The 18,039-nt window shown below is 45.1% G+C and overlaps 1 protein-coding gene across 1 annotated transcript; it reads right to left on the bottom strand.

Moving 5' to 3' along the window:
• Nucleotides 1-16,451: 16,451 nt before the first annotated feature.
• On the bottom strand, nucleotides 16,452-17,836 carry LOC124656272. The gene is made up of 4 exons (XM_047195048.1): nucleotides 17,762-17,836; nucleotides 17,372-17,691; nucleotides 17,098-17,244; nucleotides 16,452-16,635 (listed from the first exon to the last, which is right to left on the bottom strand). The coding sequence occupies exons 1-4, from the start codon at nucleotides 17,834-17,836 to the stop codon at nucleotides 16,515-16,517; spliced, it is 663 nt and encodes a 220-aa protein (XP_047051004.1). The 3' UTR covers nucleotides 16,452-16,514.
• Between the last annotated feature and the right edge of the window lie 203 nt (nucleotides 17,837-18,039).

Below are 18,039 nucleotides of genomic sequence, written 5' to 3'. Positions count from 1 at the left end.
TTCGGGATTCCCGAGGGCTTTTGTCGAGGCGTCGTTCTCTGCGTTGAACCTGATCCTCCCCTCTTGAGCATCCCTCATTGCCTCAATAAGGTTTTGGGTGGGTGTAATTATTTTGCCACTGGTAAACACACTCCCCGTCTCCGGGTTCAGCGATCCCCCATGGCCGTACCACCGGCTTTTGGCCCTTGGGTCCCATCCCTCCGTACCTGGACGGATTCCTCACGCCCTCAACTCGTTCTCCATCTTCTCCCACTTAGGCTGCCAAAAGCGATACCCTCCTGGCCCCATTTTATGATTGTACTCCTTCTTGGCCGCATTTTCCTTATTTTTTTTCGATAGTTCAAGGAACTGCTCCGATTTCTTTTGCTTCACAAATTCTGGCCAATCATGTTGCAGTTTCTCATATTGTCCTTTGAAATTCGGAGTCTTGCCCTGGTTGACAAAGTCATGGGCTAGATTTTGCTTGTATTTCCGAATGCGTTGGCCATCCTAGAAAGAGCGAACTGTTTGACTAGCTTGCGCCTCTCCTTGTTTTCCGCAATCTTTTTACCCTCCTCATCGTATTTGCGGTATTCCGGAGGTAGAACGAAATGTTCCATAAGCTTGTTGAAGCAATCTTTTTTCTCTCTTATCGACAAAAGTGAAACCAACACGTGCCTTCTTTGGCTCATTCCACTCCGGCGGGTGATCGAGACGTTGTCTCTAACAACGGCTCCGCATTGGCCGACAAACTTGGTGGCGTTCTTGCTTGGGCTCCAGCGGCCTGCCGGTTGCTTCGTCGACAACATCGATGGTGCATGTTTCTCCTGCTTTCATCGTCTTGGTTGCGCCACGCTTTGACGACGTACTCGATTTTTTCGACGATCCGGCCGAGGGCTAAAATAAGAAAGAGAGTCGCGCGCGTTAGTACACACACATTTATTCAAATCGGTTAGTTGTATCACCGGACGCTCAATATGTATATATATATACCTCGGCGCCGGAGGTGGTTGCTACTTCCAATTGAAGATCGTCGTTTATCGACGTTTCTTCGACATCATCTTGCTCGACGGCGCCCTTCATCTTCACCCTCAAGGTTCGGATAAGAAGAGATATCATCTTCTTCTTCTCCGGTCGAGCACAAATGGAATATCGCCATTTATGATGCCGAACATATGGTCTTCGGCGTCCGGATCATAGTTGTCCGGAATCGGGTCAGCTCTATCGTCCGCCATATGTCAGTCCTGAAAACATGTAGTCGAAACAAATTAATTAAGTGAAGAAGGGGCGGTGGCGGTGGCGAAAGGGCGGTGGCAAAAGGAGAGGGCGAGGAAGGGGGTGGGAGAGGGTGTCGCGCGCGGCGGATTCATCGGACAAGTGCCGTGGCGAGGGGGGGAAGGGCGACGTGAACCGGTTGGGCAAACAGAGACGGCGCGGTCTCGTGCGCGCGCGGCGGCGCGCGGCCAGCGTCGTCTCGTTGTGCATGCACGGGCGGCGACGACTTACGGCGGCGGCCGGGCGGTTATAAGTTACAAAGTTTTAAGTTTTTTGTTATAAGAGTTACAAAGTTTTAAGTTTTTTTTGTTAAGTGTATAGTTAAAATTAAAAATAACAAACAATTCATTAAACAAAATTTAACAATTTTAGTTTACAATTTTAATTAACAAATAATTGTGAGTTAATTAATAAAAACAAAAAAAAATGGAGGCGCCGGCCACGGCCCCGGCCTGCTTCGTCGATCTCTCTCTCTCCCCTCTCCATCTCGATCGGCCCTCCTCTCTGTACACTAGCGGGCGGCCGCGCGCGTGGCCGGAGGCCGGCGGCGGGCCGGTGAGAGCGGCGCGCGCGGGCGACAGGTGAGGGCGGCGCGCGCGGGCGACGGGTGAGGGCGGCGGCGGGCGAGGGCGGCGCGCTCGGGCGGCGGCGGGCGAGGGCGCGCGGCGCATGCGGCACACGTGCGCGGCGGTGACGTACACGAGGGCGAAGGCGAAGGCGACGGCGGCGGCGAAGGCGACGGCGGCGAGCGGCGACGGCGGCGAAGGCGTCGGGCGTCGGGCAGCAGCGGGCGGCGTCGAGGGCGGCGGCGTCGAGGAGCGCAGCAGTCTGGATCGCGCGGAGAAGAAGAAGTGCCGTGGCGGTTCGCGCGGCGAGTTTTTATAGGACCCCCCCTTTAGTCGCGGTTGGGGTCCCCAACCGCGACTAAAGGTACCCCTTTAGTCGCGGTTGGTGACCCCAACCGCGACTAAAGGCTTTTTTTCGGCCCTTTTGCAGTTCCCGCGGAAAATGGCCTTTAGTCGCGGTTGGCAATTAGTTTTCTTTTTCGAATTACTTTTATTTTTCAAATTACAAATAATATATCAAAAAGTAAAGAAAAATAAAACTAATTCATTTCAAAATCTGAAAAATACATATAATATATCAATAAATTCAGAAAAATAAAACTAATTCAATTCAAAAACTTAAAAATACAAATATTATATCAAAAAATTCAGAAAATTAAAACTAATTCATTTCTAAATGTTAAAAATACAAATAATGTATGAAAAAATTCAGGAAAATAAAACTAATTCATTTCTAAATCTTAAAAATACAAATATTATATCAAAAAAATCAGAAAAATAAAACTAATTCAATTCAAAATTTTAAAAATACAAATAATATATCAAAAAAATCAGAAAAAAAAACTAATGCAATTCAAAATCTTAAAAATACAAATAATATATCAAAAAATTCAGAAAAATAAAACTAATTCAATTCAAAATCTTAAAAATACAAATAATATATCAAAAAATTCAGAAAAATAAAACTAATTCAATTCAAAATCTTAAAAATACAAATAATATATCAAAAAATTCATAAAAATATAACTAATTCAAATCAAAATCTTAAAAATACATATAATATATCAAAAAATTCAGAAAAATAAAACTAATTCAATTCAAAATCTTAAAAATACATATAATATATCAAAAAATTCGGAAAAATAAAACTAATTCAATTCAAAATCTTAAAAATACAAATTATCAAAAATTCATAAAAATAAAATTAATTCAATTCAAAAGTTCGTTGGCCCCCTCTTCCCGCCTCTTTCCGCCGACCCCCTCTTCCCTCCTCGTCTTCCCGCCATTTCTTCCCTGTCTTCCCGCCTCTTTCTTCCCGCCAATTGCCGCCAATTTCTTCCGGCCTCTTTCTTCCCGCCAATTTTTTCCCGCCAATTTCTTCCCGCCACTTTCTCCCCGCCTCTTTCTTCCCGCCTCATGTCTTCCCGCTCCCATTTTTCCCGCCATTTGTCACTACATATAGGTAGCCCGGCTTGGCCAAGCATCACATCTCTACAATCTCTCATCACTCTCTCATGGCTTCCACCGCACCCACTCTAACCTACCAGCAGGTGGAGGAGCTTTGCGCCTCGAACTACCCTTGCCCTCCGGGCTACCGCGTCCCCGCCGGCCGGAGCCTAAGCGCCGGCGGCGTGCCGGTCCCTCCCGTCCCTCGTGGTACCGCGCGCCGGGCGGCCATCACGAACCACTACTACCTCGACCTCCACGCCGGAGCAGCGGATGAATCCCCGCCGGCATCCCGATAACCAGCATACTTGGGACGCCTTCTTCATCAATCGGCGTGAGAGGGCGCTCGCCGGTATGAGGAGGACGGTCCGCCTCCCGGAAACTTCCACGAGGCCGGCCGTCGGCTATGGTGGTATGGCCGGACTCCGCGGAGCGTCATGGACTACATCACGGCCGGCGATATCCCTCGCCTGCGCTACCCTCGGTTCGAGCCACGAGCGCCGCCCGACGACAGCGACGACAAGCAGCGACGACGACGCCGGCAACTTAGAAGGCGACGACTACCGATGACAACGGCGGCGGCTATGAAGACTACGAGTATGCATATTATACGCCTAGGCAGGAGTATGACTAAATCACTCCAAATTTCATGTATGCAGGAGTATGACTTAGTCACTCCAAATTTCCTATATGCAGGAGTATGACTTAGTCACTCCAAATTTCATGTATGCAGGAGTATGACTTAGTCACTCCAAATTTCATGTATCATCAGTGCTATCTCGAGTCTAATTGAATCATTCGAAAATGGACACCAAACACATCACGGGTAATATAATTCACATGATTCATTCAACAAAGTTTGGTACAATAAATTATTACACATCATTTCTTCCCTTGTGTCCCTGCTTGCTTACGATTGTGCCGTATCCATGGAGCATCCTCATCATTTAACTTAATGCTTGGGTCGGTGTTCACTTTGAAGGGCGGAATTTCAGCAAACATATTATAATCTTCCGACATGTCTGTCTTGTCCTCCACTCCCACGATGTTTCTTTTCCCCGAAAGAACAATGTGGCGCTTTGGATCATCGCATGATGTACCGATCGTTTTCTTATCTTTCCGTTTCCTCGGTTTGCTACTCATGTCCTTCACATAGAAAACCCGAGCGACATCTTTCGCTAGGACGAATGGTTCGTCAAGATAACCAAGATTGTTGAAATCCACCATTGTCATTCCGTATTGCTGGTCCACCTTTACCCCACCTCCTGTTAGCTTGAACCATTTGCACCGGAACAAAGGGACCTTAAAGGAGGGTCCATAGTCAAGTTCCCATATCTCCTCTATGTAACCATAATATGTGACCTTTTGCCCATTCTCGGTTGTCTGCATCAAAGCGGACACCACTCGTTTTGGTTGGTGCTCTTTTTATCTTGGGCGATCGTGTAAAATGTATTCCCATTTATCTCGTACCCTTGGAAAGTCGTTATAGTCGAAGATGGTGTCTTGGCCAACATGTACAGACTGATCTACAACCTTATTGTCACTCATTAAATGTTTTCTCAACCAACCGCCGAAAGTCTCCATGTGGGCCTTCCTAATCCAGGATTCAGGCTTCCCGGGGTTGTCCGAGCGTAAAATATTCTTGTGTTTCTCAAAGTACGGAGCCACCAAGCTGGAATTGGTCGAACCGTGTGGTGTGCTTCAGTCGGAGAATGGCCGTCCATACATATCATTAATTTCCTTCCGATCGTGCCTTTTCCACTTAGTCTCCCCTCGTGCCGCGATTGAGGAAGACCAATCGGCTTAAGGTCGGGAACAAAGTCAACACAAAACTCAATTACCTCCTCATTTCCATAGCCCTTGGCGATGCTTCCTTCTGGCCTAGCACGGTTACGAACATATTTCTTTAATACTCCCATGAACCTCTCGAAGGGGAACATATTGTGTAGAAATACAGGACCGAGAATGGAAATCTCATCGACTAGGTGAACGAGGAGGTGCGTCATAATATTGAAGAAGGATGGCGGGAACACCAACTCGAAACTGACAAGACATTGGATCACATCGTTCCGTAACCGTGGTAGAACTTCCGGATTGATTACCTTTCGAGAGATTGCATTGAGGAATGCACATAGCTTCACAATGGCTACTCGAACATTTTCCGACGTAGAGCCCCTCAAAGCAATCGGAAGCAATTGCGTCATAATCACGTGGCGTCGTGAGACTTCAGGTTTTGGAACTTTTTCTCCGCCATGTTTATTATTCCCTTTATATTGGACGAGAATCCCGACGGGACCTTCATACCGCTCGGGCATTCAAAAAAGATGACCTTCTCTTCTTTGGTCGGAGCGTAGGCGGCACGACCTTGAAACCGTTCCGGATGCCGGTCATCGTGGTCTTTCAAACTTTGCTTGGTACCGCCGTGCTTCCTTTGTATCATTTGACTTCCCATACACGCCCAAGAAGCTTAGGATGTTCACGCAAATATTCTTCGTAACGTGCATCACGTCGATTGCGGAGCGGACTTCTAGGACTTTCCAATATTCTAGCTCCCGAATATAGATTTCTTCTTCCACATGGCTACGTGCCCGTCGGCTCCCTTCGGAACCGATTGTCCGCCAGGACCCTTTCCAAAGATGACTTTCAAACCCTTGACCATATCAAATACCTCAGCACTGGTAGTGTTCCGCAGGCTTCGGCCGGTGATCTGCCTTGCCGTTGTAATGCTTGCCTTTCTTTCTTATCGGATGACCTTTCGGAAGAAATCGACGATGCCCAAGGTACACGTTCTTCTTACAATTTGGCAAATGTACACTTTCGGTCTCATGTAAGCGAGTGTGTGCATGCATTGTATCCCTTATTTGGACGATCCCGAAAGGTTACTAAGAGCGAGGCCAATCGTTGATGGTTACGAAAAGCAACGCTCGTAGGTCAAATTCCTCTTCTTTGTGCTCATCCCACACACGGACACCAGGTCTGCCCCACAGTCTGTAAAAGTTCATCAACTAATGGCCTTAGGTACACATCGATGTCGTTGCCGGGTTGCTTCGGACCTTGGATGAGCACCGGCATCATAATGAACTTCCGCTTCATGCACAACCAAGGAGGAAGGTTGTAGATGCATAGAGTCACGGGCCGGGTACTATGGCTGGAGCTCTGCTCGCCAAAAGGATTCATGCCATCCGTACTTAGACCAAATCTTATGTTCCTTGCGTCAGCTGCAAAATCTTTGAACTCTCTGTCGATCTTTCTCCATTGCGTTCCATCCGCGGGGTGTCTCAACTCCCCGTCCGACTTACGGTCCTCTTTGTGCCATCGCAACAACTTGGCATGCTCTTTGTTCCCGAACGGACGTTTCAACCGTGGTATTATAGGAGCATACCACATCACCTTGGCGGGAACCCTCTTCCCGGGTTTCTGGCCCTCAACATCGTCACCGGGGTCATCGCCTCGATCTTATAACGCAATGCGATGCATACCGGGCATTCATTCAAATTCTCGTATTCACCGCGGTAGAGGATGCGATCGTTGATGCATGCATGTATCTTCGTAACCTCTAAACCTAGAGGGCGGACAACCTTCTTTGCTTCGTACGTAGTGGCGGGCAACTCGTTATTCTTTGGAAACATATTCTTCAACATTTTCAGCAAGTTTTCAAATGCCGAGTCAGCTACACCTGCCTGTGCCTTCCATCTCAACAAATCCGGTGTGCAGCCCAGACTTTTTCAGACCATCATCGCATCCGGGGTACAGCGCCTTCCTCGTGATCCTCTAACATGCGATCCAAATTCTCCCTCTCTTTTTCAGTTTCGCAGCGTCTCCATGCATCAAGCAATGGTCCGACCAAGATCATCAACGGGATCATCACGTGCCTCTTCTTCACCTTCCCCTTCACCTTCAGCATCCTCCATGAAAGTATCACCGAAATGAGAAAGATAGCTTTCATCATTGAAATCATCCCCTTCTTCATCTTCTTCCATTATAACCCCTCTTTCTCCATGCTTGGTCCAACAATTATAGCTTGGCATGAAACCGTGCCGAAGCGGTGCATGTGAACATCTCTTGAGGAAGAGTAACCCTTCCGATTCTTACACTTAACACATGGACAGATAACAAAACCCCCCGCTTGTTCGCATTAGCCACTACGAGGAAATCTTTCAAACCCGTACTCGAACTCGCCGGAGAGTCGGTTACCGTACATCCATTGCCGATTCATCCGCATTATTATAATATAAAATATATAATTAACCATCATGCATTTGTTAAACTAACTAGCTACAAACAATATAAATTAAACAATGAACTACACACACATGCATATTTTATCAATGACACATCAAAGGTTCAAGTTGCTAACCGCGATCGAGGAGGAAAAAATAAATGAGAAAGCTCAAGTGTGACTCCAACACTTCATATCATGTTTGTTTCATGCTCTTGGGGCATTTCATCAAACACCTTATGTGCATAAGAGGAACCAAAAGCAAACCTAACACTCACTTGTGAAGTTTGTGAAGAGAATGGCTCCAAATGGCTAAGTGTTGGCTGCTGGATGGGTATATATAGGGAGGGGCTTTAGTCCCGGTTGGCCTGTCAACCGCGACTAAAGGCCTTCGGCACCTTTAGTCGCGGTTGGGCTGGCCAACCGCGACTAAAGCCCCCCACGTGCACCAGCTGGCCACCGTGCGCCCGGGCCCGAGCCTTTGGTCGCGGTTCGCCACACGAACCGCGACTAAAGACCCCATTAGTCGCGGTTCCTTTACCTTCGCGACTTATGGGGCTTCCCGGAAGCCTGTTTTTCCACCAGTGATCCCTAAAATGTGACTCCTTACAGTAGCAGTACAGATCATCGCTGGCAGCAGCGTTGCCCAAAACTTGCAGCATCGTCGACTCTCTGATAGAACAGCCCTCATTCCTTGTAGCACTAGAAGCTGCCACTCGCATCGATGTTGGTCTGGCTTCGCAGCACCACCTCGCCGCCCGCCTCCACCTTTGCTAGAGGCTATTCACTCCGGCGTTGCACATGTTGCCGGAGAATTGATCGAGCACGAGGCCAATCCCCATGGCGAAGGCCACATCGAAGACAGTGCCCACCCACAACACGAACATGTCCCTTTCCATCACCACCCATGCCCCCACGTACACGTTGCTCCTTATTTCGCCATCAACGTCTCCTCCTCGTGCTTGCCCTTGGCCACCACGCTTGAAGGTCAACGGGCAGAGACACACATGGCTGGAAGACGGAAGTGTGCTTGAATTAGGGAAGAGGATGCGTTGGTGGATTCGTCAGCACGCAAACAGCACAACACACGGGACACGATTTACCTAGCTTTAGCCCCCGAAGGAAAAACCGTACGTGATGCTTATCTGCTTCTTAATTGATGCTGACTAGGGTTACAATGTCGCAGGGATGGCTCTCTATGACCTAAGCTATGTCGTGTGTGTCTTGTCCTCCCCGATGACCTCTCTTGGTCCTTATATAGGAGTCTAGGTCTCAGAATTCCAGGTCGATTCCATGTTCGATCGCCCCATACGGGCTTATACTTGGGTTTCGCTAGGTTCCTTGGACTCAAACCCGGTATTCGCTAGGGCCACTCGACTTGTACCGTGGAGGTATTTACCAAGTCGAGCTCCTGCTTGTGATTAGGGTATCCAACATATCCGTCGGGATTTTTATCATGTTGTAAGCATGGAAGATTACTGGTAGAGCACAACGGATGCGATTCCCAGGCTGGTAGATTGTATCTACGTGATCGTTACTCTCGATGGTGAAGATGTTGTTGATTGTGAACGAAGGATATGAGGAAGGAAAGATATATCAGGAGCAGATACACTGGATGTTGCAGATGGCATGTATGCTATTTAACATAAATCAATGCAAGCACACTGTAGCTGAAATGGCGGGTTGTAGGTAGACAGATGGGGATGCCTTTGTGTGAGAAATCCAACTGTGTTTGTTTTCTGTTCTTTTGACACTTTTTCTGATATGCATCTCCAATCCATTGAAATTAGGGTGTTAAGTGGGCTCCCACCTAAGTCCCACTTGTAGTGCATTTTATTTTTTCTAATGTAAATTTTAACACGAAATTAAACTAGAAAATAAAAAAAAAATACACTGAAAGTCAGATCCTATCAGAATCCCACCTTGACACCCTAACTGAAATCAGCTTTCTTTTCAGTCGTTTAGCAGCAGTCAAACGGATGAAAGAATGCAAGATGCCAGCGCTTAGGCCTTTCACAATGCATTGTATCTTAGCCTGTTATCCTTGGTACTGATATATGTTAAGAGAAAACTCTCCAGTGCATCGCATCTTAAGAGTTGTATCTACATTCAATGATTTTGTGTACATGTTTGTATGGGATTGGTCTATCAATGGACTTTTCCTATAACTCCGTGTAAGAGTCGTATCTTAGCTAAGATACAACACCAATCTATTTCCTCATTTAATATAGTGCCACATAATCAAATCACCTATGATGCCGCGCTACAAAACTCCCATTGTAAAAGGCCTTAGGCTGGTCATAGTGGTAAGTATCATGTAGTAGTATCATGCATATGATGTTACTCCATTATAGTACTATATCTATAGTGGGTAATATCATAGTAATGCTATATTTATTGTTTTTTACAATCTCAATGTAATTTTGTGTACAAGATTTGTTTAACATAAATATTTCTCGTTGTTTGTGCTATGATACGATATCTACCTATATTACTCTAATCTCCTCTCTTCCTTTTAAATTTAACTGACACATCAGCATTTTTGTGGGACCAATATGCATGATACTAGCACTATAGCTAGGTTCAAGTGAGGTACTGAACAAATTTATTATGATTGTGCGCAAATCCCGGTACTCTCTTTTCAAAAGTAGCAGTTTCTTACTTTGTGAGTAGTATGTTCGTATCAGTTTTACCAGTTTTATGTAAATTAATTAGGCAATTCTCTTCTATATTGTGGCAAAGCTTTTGCCCTAGCTTGTTTCAAAAAAAAGTGTGTCAACTCGAAGAGAAATTTCTTGTCTATCTATAGTTCCACCCATTGAGGATTAAATCTTCTCTTGCCCCTGAATTAACGGACGATATTCTTAGTGATCACAATTCTCAAGTCCTGGCCATCTGAATTTTTCCTCTACGATAAAATAAGACAGAGTCTTAGGACCTAGTATCCCGGCAAACAGACGTTGTTTCTCTTCTAATAAGGAATTGCAACACGTAAATACCAGACAACAAGCAAGGATAATTCTACGCCAAAGAAAGCAAGGACAACAAATTTAAGACAAGGCTAAGACAACTAAGACTAGATAACGTTTCAGGCTTCTGAGCTTGACGCTGCAATTCTCTTGGACATGATAGTCTCATCTGAACTCTTCAAAAATAAACCACCATTTCTGCAAGAAAAAAGGGGTAATTTTTTCAGTAAGCGTTACAAGCATGGTTAATTTCACTATCCTTGTGAGGCAGCCAGAACCCTGATGACATCTCCTAAACCAAAATGCAGCAAGAATCTGATTTCACTACTCCACAAGCCAAGCCTCTAATATAGTAATATATCCGGAATGTCCCTGCCGTTTGAAACTGAAAGCATCACAAATGACTGGCCCAGACATAATTGGCAATGATCAACTAAATATCTGAGTTGTGTTAGGAGTAGAAAGGAATATAAGTTGTATATATGTTATGGCTGAAAATAGACATCTTACAGACTGTTCTGTATGTTTTCTATATTATTGTCTATATATGACATGGCGCGGTATTGCATAGACCACTTGTCTAAACCAATGTACTTACCCTTAGAAGTAGAAAGGAAGAGAAGTTTCTAATAAAGATAAAAGATCTGGAAAGTTTCATCTCAGGCAACAAGTATCATTTCAAATTTTAGACTGTATTAGCGTAAATAACTAAGACTTAACATACCAGCAGCAGAAATTGCTGAAAAACATTGGACAAAAGACAACAAGGACTTGGTTTATTTTAGAATTACAATATGTCCTTAACTATATATGCATACAATATCTGTAATCAAAAAACCTGATCATCATGTTATAAGTGGGAAAAAACGCAGGATAAATCCAAGATATTTCTGTTACCTCTTTCGCATAAAGCAACAGGCAAGGGTGTGTGGTGGGATTCGACGACCAGCTTTGCTCTTCTTACCCCTTCTCCTGCAATCCCAGAATCTGTAAAAAGCTATACTAATTAGGAGAGGGTTCTGACACCAATGAATTCAGACATTCTCTTTTGGACCAATTTGTTCGCATTTCGATCAAAATATGTGAGTAACACATGAATTTTTTTAGCAGATTCAAATAGAAAATCCAAATTTTTACCATATTTTGGTTGGATTTCAGGCTTTCAGATAAATTCAAGTGATGATTTTGGTCATTAACTATTCAAATTGAAAACAGATATAGGTAAATTTCAGGAATGTCAGTGTTGCCCGGATTATTACTACTGAAAGAGGAATTTAGAAACCGTTTTTTTAGGCCAGTGGTATGATCAGAAGATGAAATTGAGAAGGAACTGGATGAGGAGTTGAAAATTAAGCAGATGCATGGTGCGTATGTAGTAGTACCTAGGACCAAGAGAGACGAAGTAGGTACGATCGAAGGGGCATCGACGCGGCGGTCGCATCTTGGATTTGAGCTCCGGGCACTTGGCAACCCACCCCATGATGGCCTCCACCGCCCCGAGATGGAAGCGCCTGTAATGCACTGACGCCCTGCGGCTGCAATCAAACACAAACACGGCTCGATGAACATAACTCTTGGCAAGTCTAGCATGTAAGATGACACCAATGGATTCTGCTAATCCTCTTTAAAACTAACAAACTAGTGTCTCAAGTCTGCAATTAAAACACTGTACTACTCAGAAGAGTGACCCAATTGGTATTTTGTTCTGGTTTTGGCGACAGTGGAAATTTGGTGGTGGGTGAGGGATTGCGAGACGCACTGGTACGGGTCGGAGCGCATGGAGTGGAGGACGCGGCTGGCGCCGTGCAGGTCGGGGTGGGCGAGGAGGTGCGCGTCGGCGCGTCGGAACAGGTCGTCGGAGATGGTGCTGGCCTCGCCGGCAGCGAACCTGGACATGACTTCGAAGACGCGGATGCGGCCGATGATGCGGCTTGCCATCCAGCTGCAGCCGGCGAGGTCGATGGGGCCCGACACGTACGCCTCGGCTTCCGCCCACTTGCTCTCGAGCATCAGCAGCCGCAGGTGCGACGGCAGGAAGGACACGCCCGTCTCCTGCTCCAGGCTGCAATACACGAGAAATTCTGCCACCAATCAAGAACGCGCCGTTCGTTGCGGCCGGTGGCAAGCAAGAGATTAGGGACGTAGATAGGTGCACGGAGAGAGACGTACGCGACGGCTGTGTCGAAGAGGTTCCGGCGCCTGAGGAACCAGAGGAGCCGCCGGAGCCGGAGCGACGTCATGCCCGCAACGTCGCCGTGGAAAGGCCCCATTGCTCTCCCTGACCTTCTCCTGAACCCACGTCTATCTCTCTCGATTCTTCTTCAGGGAATCAGAGTGGGGTGGAGAGGGGTTGATGGGCCGGCTGAGTATTTGCTGGGAGGCCTACCTAGACGAGAAATTCTGCGTCCAATCAATTTGGTATGCCGACCTTCCCCCATCTTCGATTTTTTTTTCATTTTTATATATTTTCCCTTTTACGTTTTCAAAAGCTAATTCGTTTTAAATCCGGAACCTAAAATTTTAGTTTTTTAAAAAAATCTAATTATTTTCAAAATTTGAATATTTTTCAAACTTTGATATTTTTTGAGATTACACTTTTTTTCGCATTTTGTATTTTTTAATTTTTTTAACAATGTTAGAATTTGAATAATTTTCGAATATAAACATTTTTTAGTACGAACAAATTTTAAATTTGAACATTTTTCAAATCTGAACATTTTCCAAATTTGATTTTTTTAGACTTAAACTCTTTTTTATTTTGAATTATTTTCAACAAATTTAAACAAGAAGAAAAATAAAAAAATAAAAAAAGTAGAAACAGAAAAACGAAAAAAGGGAAAAACGTAAATGGCAGGCCTAATATCCGACCAGGGTGTATGGTGCCTGTTAAGCACCGACCTGATCGCTGTATAGGATTGGCCGTCTGGTAGAGGGTCTCCTCTCTCCACACCCCTAGAGCCCCCACCCTTCGAAAATCCTATACATCGCCCATTAGCGTGCGTTACCGCGCTCTGTCCACGTGCGCGTGCACTCTGGGCTGGCCCATTACAAATTTTCGGTTAGGTTTTCTTCGAGATTTGTCTGTTTCTTGGTTGGTTTCTGTTAGTTTCCTTTGGTTTTCTTTAGTTTTTCCAGTTTTCTGCTTTTTCTTTTTCCGGTTTTCAATTTTCTGCTTGTTTCTTTTGCTTTTGAACAAATTTCAAATTCAAGCAAATTTAAAGTTAAGAAAATTTTAAATTTAAGCAAATATCAAAGTTGAGAAAATTTTAAATATGAGTAAATTTGGAATCTGAGCAAATTTTGAATCTGGGCAAATATCAAATCTAAGAAAATTTTGAAATTCAGCAAATTTCGAATCTGAAAAAACTTCAAATATACATTTAAAATTTGTATATTTTTTAAGTCTAAAATTATATTCGAAAATAATAGAAAAAATTATCTAAGGAAGCCCTTACCTGGGCCGACCTAACAAGGAGGCACGCAGAAGGGATGCGTGCTCGCTCGCACGAGCAGGTGATGTATAGGTGTAAGGGTACATTGCTCCTAAGTGTGTTTTTGGTAATTAATGACAATCCTTATAAACTAATATTTTCATTGAGTTTATATGTTGGAATACTACCTAGGTATTTCTTGTAGTCCTGTTGTTGGATTCAATTGTGGATGCCATAAAGATAAAGATATACCTTAAGTATTGACATCGTGATCTTGAGTGTTTGGTTTCAAGAGAAAAATTCAAGATATTGATCTAAGACGGTTTCATGATAGTCTCATTAGTTGAGTTATGGATGACTATGGTTTAGAGTATGCAGTCAAATGAAGAGTTCTCTATATACGTCAAGATGTTATGATAGAGCCTAAGGAGATACAAGATTGAATTCAAATTGGTCAACACGTGAATCATAAAGATTGTACCACTTTGGATCATCTAATCTTGTGGATGGTAAGTCTTGTCAATTATGCTTCATGACCTAACCCACTATATATGTGTGTTTGTGTTGTCAATATGGATTACGTATCTCGAGAACTTATGCTTGAACCTTATCGACCATTCGGTGATAATGGATGTGTGAAGATGTACTTCAAGGAAGCTTTCCCATAGTGATGTATGGTGAAGCAATTATGAGTCTTCACGAAGCAACAATAATCAAGTGAGTCATTTCGATTTGAATAGAGCCAGAAGTGTTGCCATCAAGATAAAGCGGGATGCGCAAGGCAAAGGTATGGTCTTGCTAGATTTTCCTCTATATCTGAGTTTACTTTCCTTGTGATAGGCATCATGCTTGAAGTACATAAATATTGCTATCATTTATGTTACAATATCTTGTGCCTATCTTGCTTAGTTTAAGTTGTTAATGTTGCACTTAGTTGAGCCTAGAATTTATGTTTTATGCTTGTAAAATAAACGTTAGTTTAATTCCTCATTCTTACAAGTCAAATCTGTAATAGTTTTTAAATCGCCTATTCACCCTGTCTAGGCAACATCTCGTCCTTTCAATAGGTCGACTCCTACCATTCCCGCATGAATCCAAACAAGTGTATCTGCCGACTAAACCTATACACCGACCAGCTCGGTGCCTGGTAGGCACTAAACACCCCAGCATGGGTATGGGCCTGGTTTTTTCTCCTTTTTATTTTTCTTTTATGATTTATTGTTTCTTTATCTAATTTCTTTTATTTTCTAATTATTTATTGTTTATATTTTGTTTTTCAAATTAGAAAATATTTAAAAATTCAAAAAGTGCTTGACTTAAAAATGTCCAAATTTGGAAATTTTTGATTTTGGGAAACATTCAAATTTTAAAATGTTTGAATTTTAAAACCGTTCAAGTTTAAAACTTTTCAATTTCAGAAAATGTTTATATTAAAAAATGTTAAACTTTGGGGTTTTTCCAAATTGTAAAAATGTTTAAATTCCAAAATGTTCAAACATTCCTCCAAAAATCATTTTTTAAATGTTAGATATTGAAAAACAAAAAAAATAACAAAAAAGAAGCAGCAAAAAAAAAACATACCTGCTCATGTGCTACGACCCAATGAAGTGTGCGGTGCCCCTTACCCGCCAACCAGATCGGTGTAGAGGAGCCCTCTGATCTGCCATCTACCACCGTGGCCGTGAAGGGGAATGCCCCGCCGAAGTACTGGCAATGGAGGGCTAGACTTGCATGGAACTCCTATCTGCACTTTAGGTAGGCCTGTAAATGGTCACGGGCTGTCCACGGCGCCGCCAGCTCAGCCCAGTTTATTCCCTTAAGTTAAGGCCCACGGTCAAAGGAAAATTAATGATGGGCAGTGGCGGCCCGTCCGCTACCGCCGCCATGCCGCTTCGATTCTAGCGATTCATCGAGGCTTCACCGGTTCAAGGCATTGGCGACGGGCGACATGACCAGCGAAAGTCAATTCGACTTCCCATCTCCTGCACCTCATCCGTACGCCGCCAGATCCTCCTCGAATTCCCCGAAATCCGATTGCCCCTCGCCGGAATCGCCCGCCCCGCGACCCCGCTCTCCGCCGTTGGTCGCCCTCGCGGGACGGCAGCCCCCGCGCCGTTGCGAGCAGCGGGTGAATTCGTCGCGCGTGCGGGGGATTTTATCGGAGATTTGGGACGGCTGCCTGAGATCCCTCAATCTCCTCGTCGGATTCGTTGTTGGGTGGGAAAGCCTTTGCGCCTTCTGGCCGGTGGTACGTGTATCTGCGTCGCCGGTTTGGTGAGCTTTAGATAGATGTGTGATCTCGTTGGCGGGTGTTGGTGGGCACAGCGGACGACGCTTAATTCGATGGAATTAAACGAACAGCTAGCGGCCACCCGCACACCTCAAGCGAACGGAGGTGGTCATGTAGCGGGCACCCACGGGCAAGCCCAATTACAGGCTGAACTTTAGGAGTACCATTGTACCGTAATACTTCTCAAATTAGGACAGTTTTACAAACTGCTAGCATGGCCATCATAAATGCGCCGAAATGCAACACGTAAATCCCATACAACAAGGAAAACTCCACTCAAAAGAAAGCAAGGATTACAAATTTAAGACAAAGCTAAAACAAAGAAGACTAGATGATGTATCAGGCTTTTGAGCTTGACGCTGCAATATAAAGCTTCCGTACAAAGAAATGGGCAAGGGTGTGTGCTGGGATTCGACGACCAGCTTTGCTCTTCTTACCCCTTCTCCTGCAATCCCAGAATCTGCAACAAGCTATACTAATTAGCGGAGGCCGGGTTCTGACAGACATGAATTAAGACATTTTTTCTTTTAGAAATTTCGGTGGTACCAATTTGTATGCATTTCGATCAAAATATGTCAGTGATACATGAATTTTGTGGCAGATTCAAATAGAAAATCCAACTTTTTACCATTTTTTTTTGGGTTTCAGGCTTTCAGCTAAATTCAAACGATGATTTTGGCCATTAATTGTTCAAATTGAAAACAGAAATAGCTAAACTTCAGTTACTACTGAAAGAGGAATTTAGAGCCCTCCTTTTTTTAAAATTCACAGGGTGTGACATCCTCCCTGGTTCCATTTATATCATAAACGAAACCAGTCTGAACCCTACTTGTTTAGGCCAGTGGTATAATGAAAAGATGAAATTGCTAAGGAAGTGGATGGCGCCTTAAAGTTAAGGAGATGGTGCATATATATGTAGTACCTAGGACCAAGAGAGACGAAGTAGGTAGGATCGAAGGAGCGACTAGGTTTTGGCCGCATCTTGGATTTGAGCTCCGGGCACTTGGCAACCCAACCCATGATGGCCTCCACTGCCCCTTGATGGAAGCGCCTATACAGCTTTGACGCCCTGCAATCAAAGGCAAAGCAAAGCTTGATGAACTGAATTCTTCTTAGCCATGTCCATTGCTACCGCGCGCGCGATAGTAAGAAGTTAGTGGTGGATCGGATGGATGGGAGATGGAATACCCACGTACTTGTCTTGGTCGGAGCGCATGGAGTGGAGGAGTCGGTAGGTGCCGTGCAGCTTGGGATTGGCGAGGAGGTGCTCCTCTGCCCGTCGGAACAAGGCGTTGGAGACGGTGCTGGCCTCGCCGGCGGCGAACCTGGACATGACGTCGAAGACGCGGATGCGGGCGATGATGAGGCTCGCCATCCAGCTGCATCCGGCGAAGTCGATGGGCCCCGCCACGTACGCTTCGGCTTCCGCCCACTTGCCCTGGAACAGCAGCAGATGAAGGTGCGCCGGCAGGAAGGACACGCCCGTCTCCCGCTCTAGCCTGCACATAAATTCTTCCTCCAATCAAGCACACAGCAATCCAGAGATTAGGCAAAGAGGGAGTCAGAGTCTCAGAGAGACTACGTACGCTAATGCGGTGTCGAAGAGTTTCCGGCGCCTGAGGAACCAGAGGAGGCGCCAGGCCCGCAACGTCGCCGTCCATCGCTCTCCCTGACTCGTCGTGTTCAGTGCCGGAGCCGGGGGATGAACTGAATTCTATCTGGGTGGTGGTGACACCGGAGACTTCTCCTGATCCCACTTCTTATTTCGGTTCGTGTTCGAGATTGAAGTGAAATCCGGGACGAGACGGAGAGGGTTTGATGGGCCGGCAGAGGGTTTACTGGGCTCTGCGGGGCCTAGAAGACG

This window comes from Lolium rigidum, chromosome 5 (assembly GCF_022539505.1).
Source record: "Lolium rigidum isolate FL_2022 chromosome 5, APGP_CSIRO_Lrig_0.1, whole genome shotgun sequence".
Taxonomy (NCBI): Eukaryota; Viridiplantae; Streptophyta; class Magnoliopsida; order Poales; family Poaceae; genus Lolium; species Lolium rigidum.
The sequence above is the reverse complement of the archived record's forward strand: the minus strand, read 5'-3'. Positions and strand labels throughout refer to the sequence as shown.

Bases quoted from the DNA above. Each gene is read 5' to 3' on its own strand.
- LOC124656272 (XM_047195048.1), bottom strand. From the start codon at position 17,836: ATGGACGGCGACGTTGCGGGCCTGGCGCCTCCTCTGGTTCCTCAGGCG. The intron at 17,692-17,761 runs GTACGTAGTCTC...GCTTGATTGGAG, and splicing joins CTCTTCGACACCGCATTAGC to GAAGAATTTATGTGCAGGCT. The intron at 17,245-17,371 runs GTACGTGGGTAT...CTTTGATTGCAG, and splicing joins ATGCGCTCCGACCAAGACAA to GGCGTCAAAGCTGTATAGGC.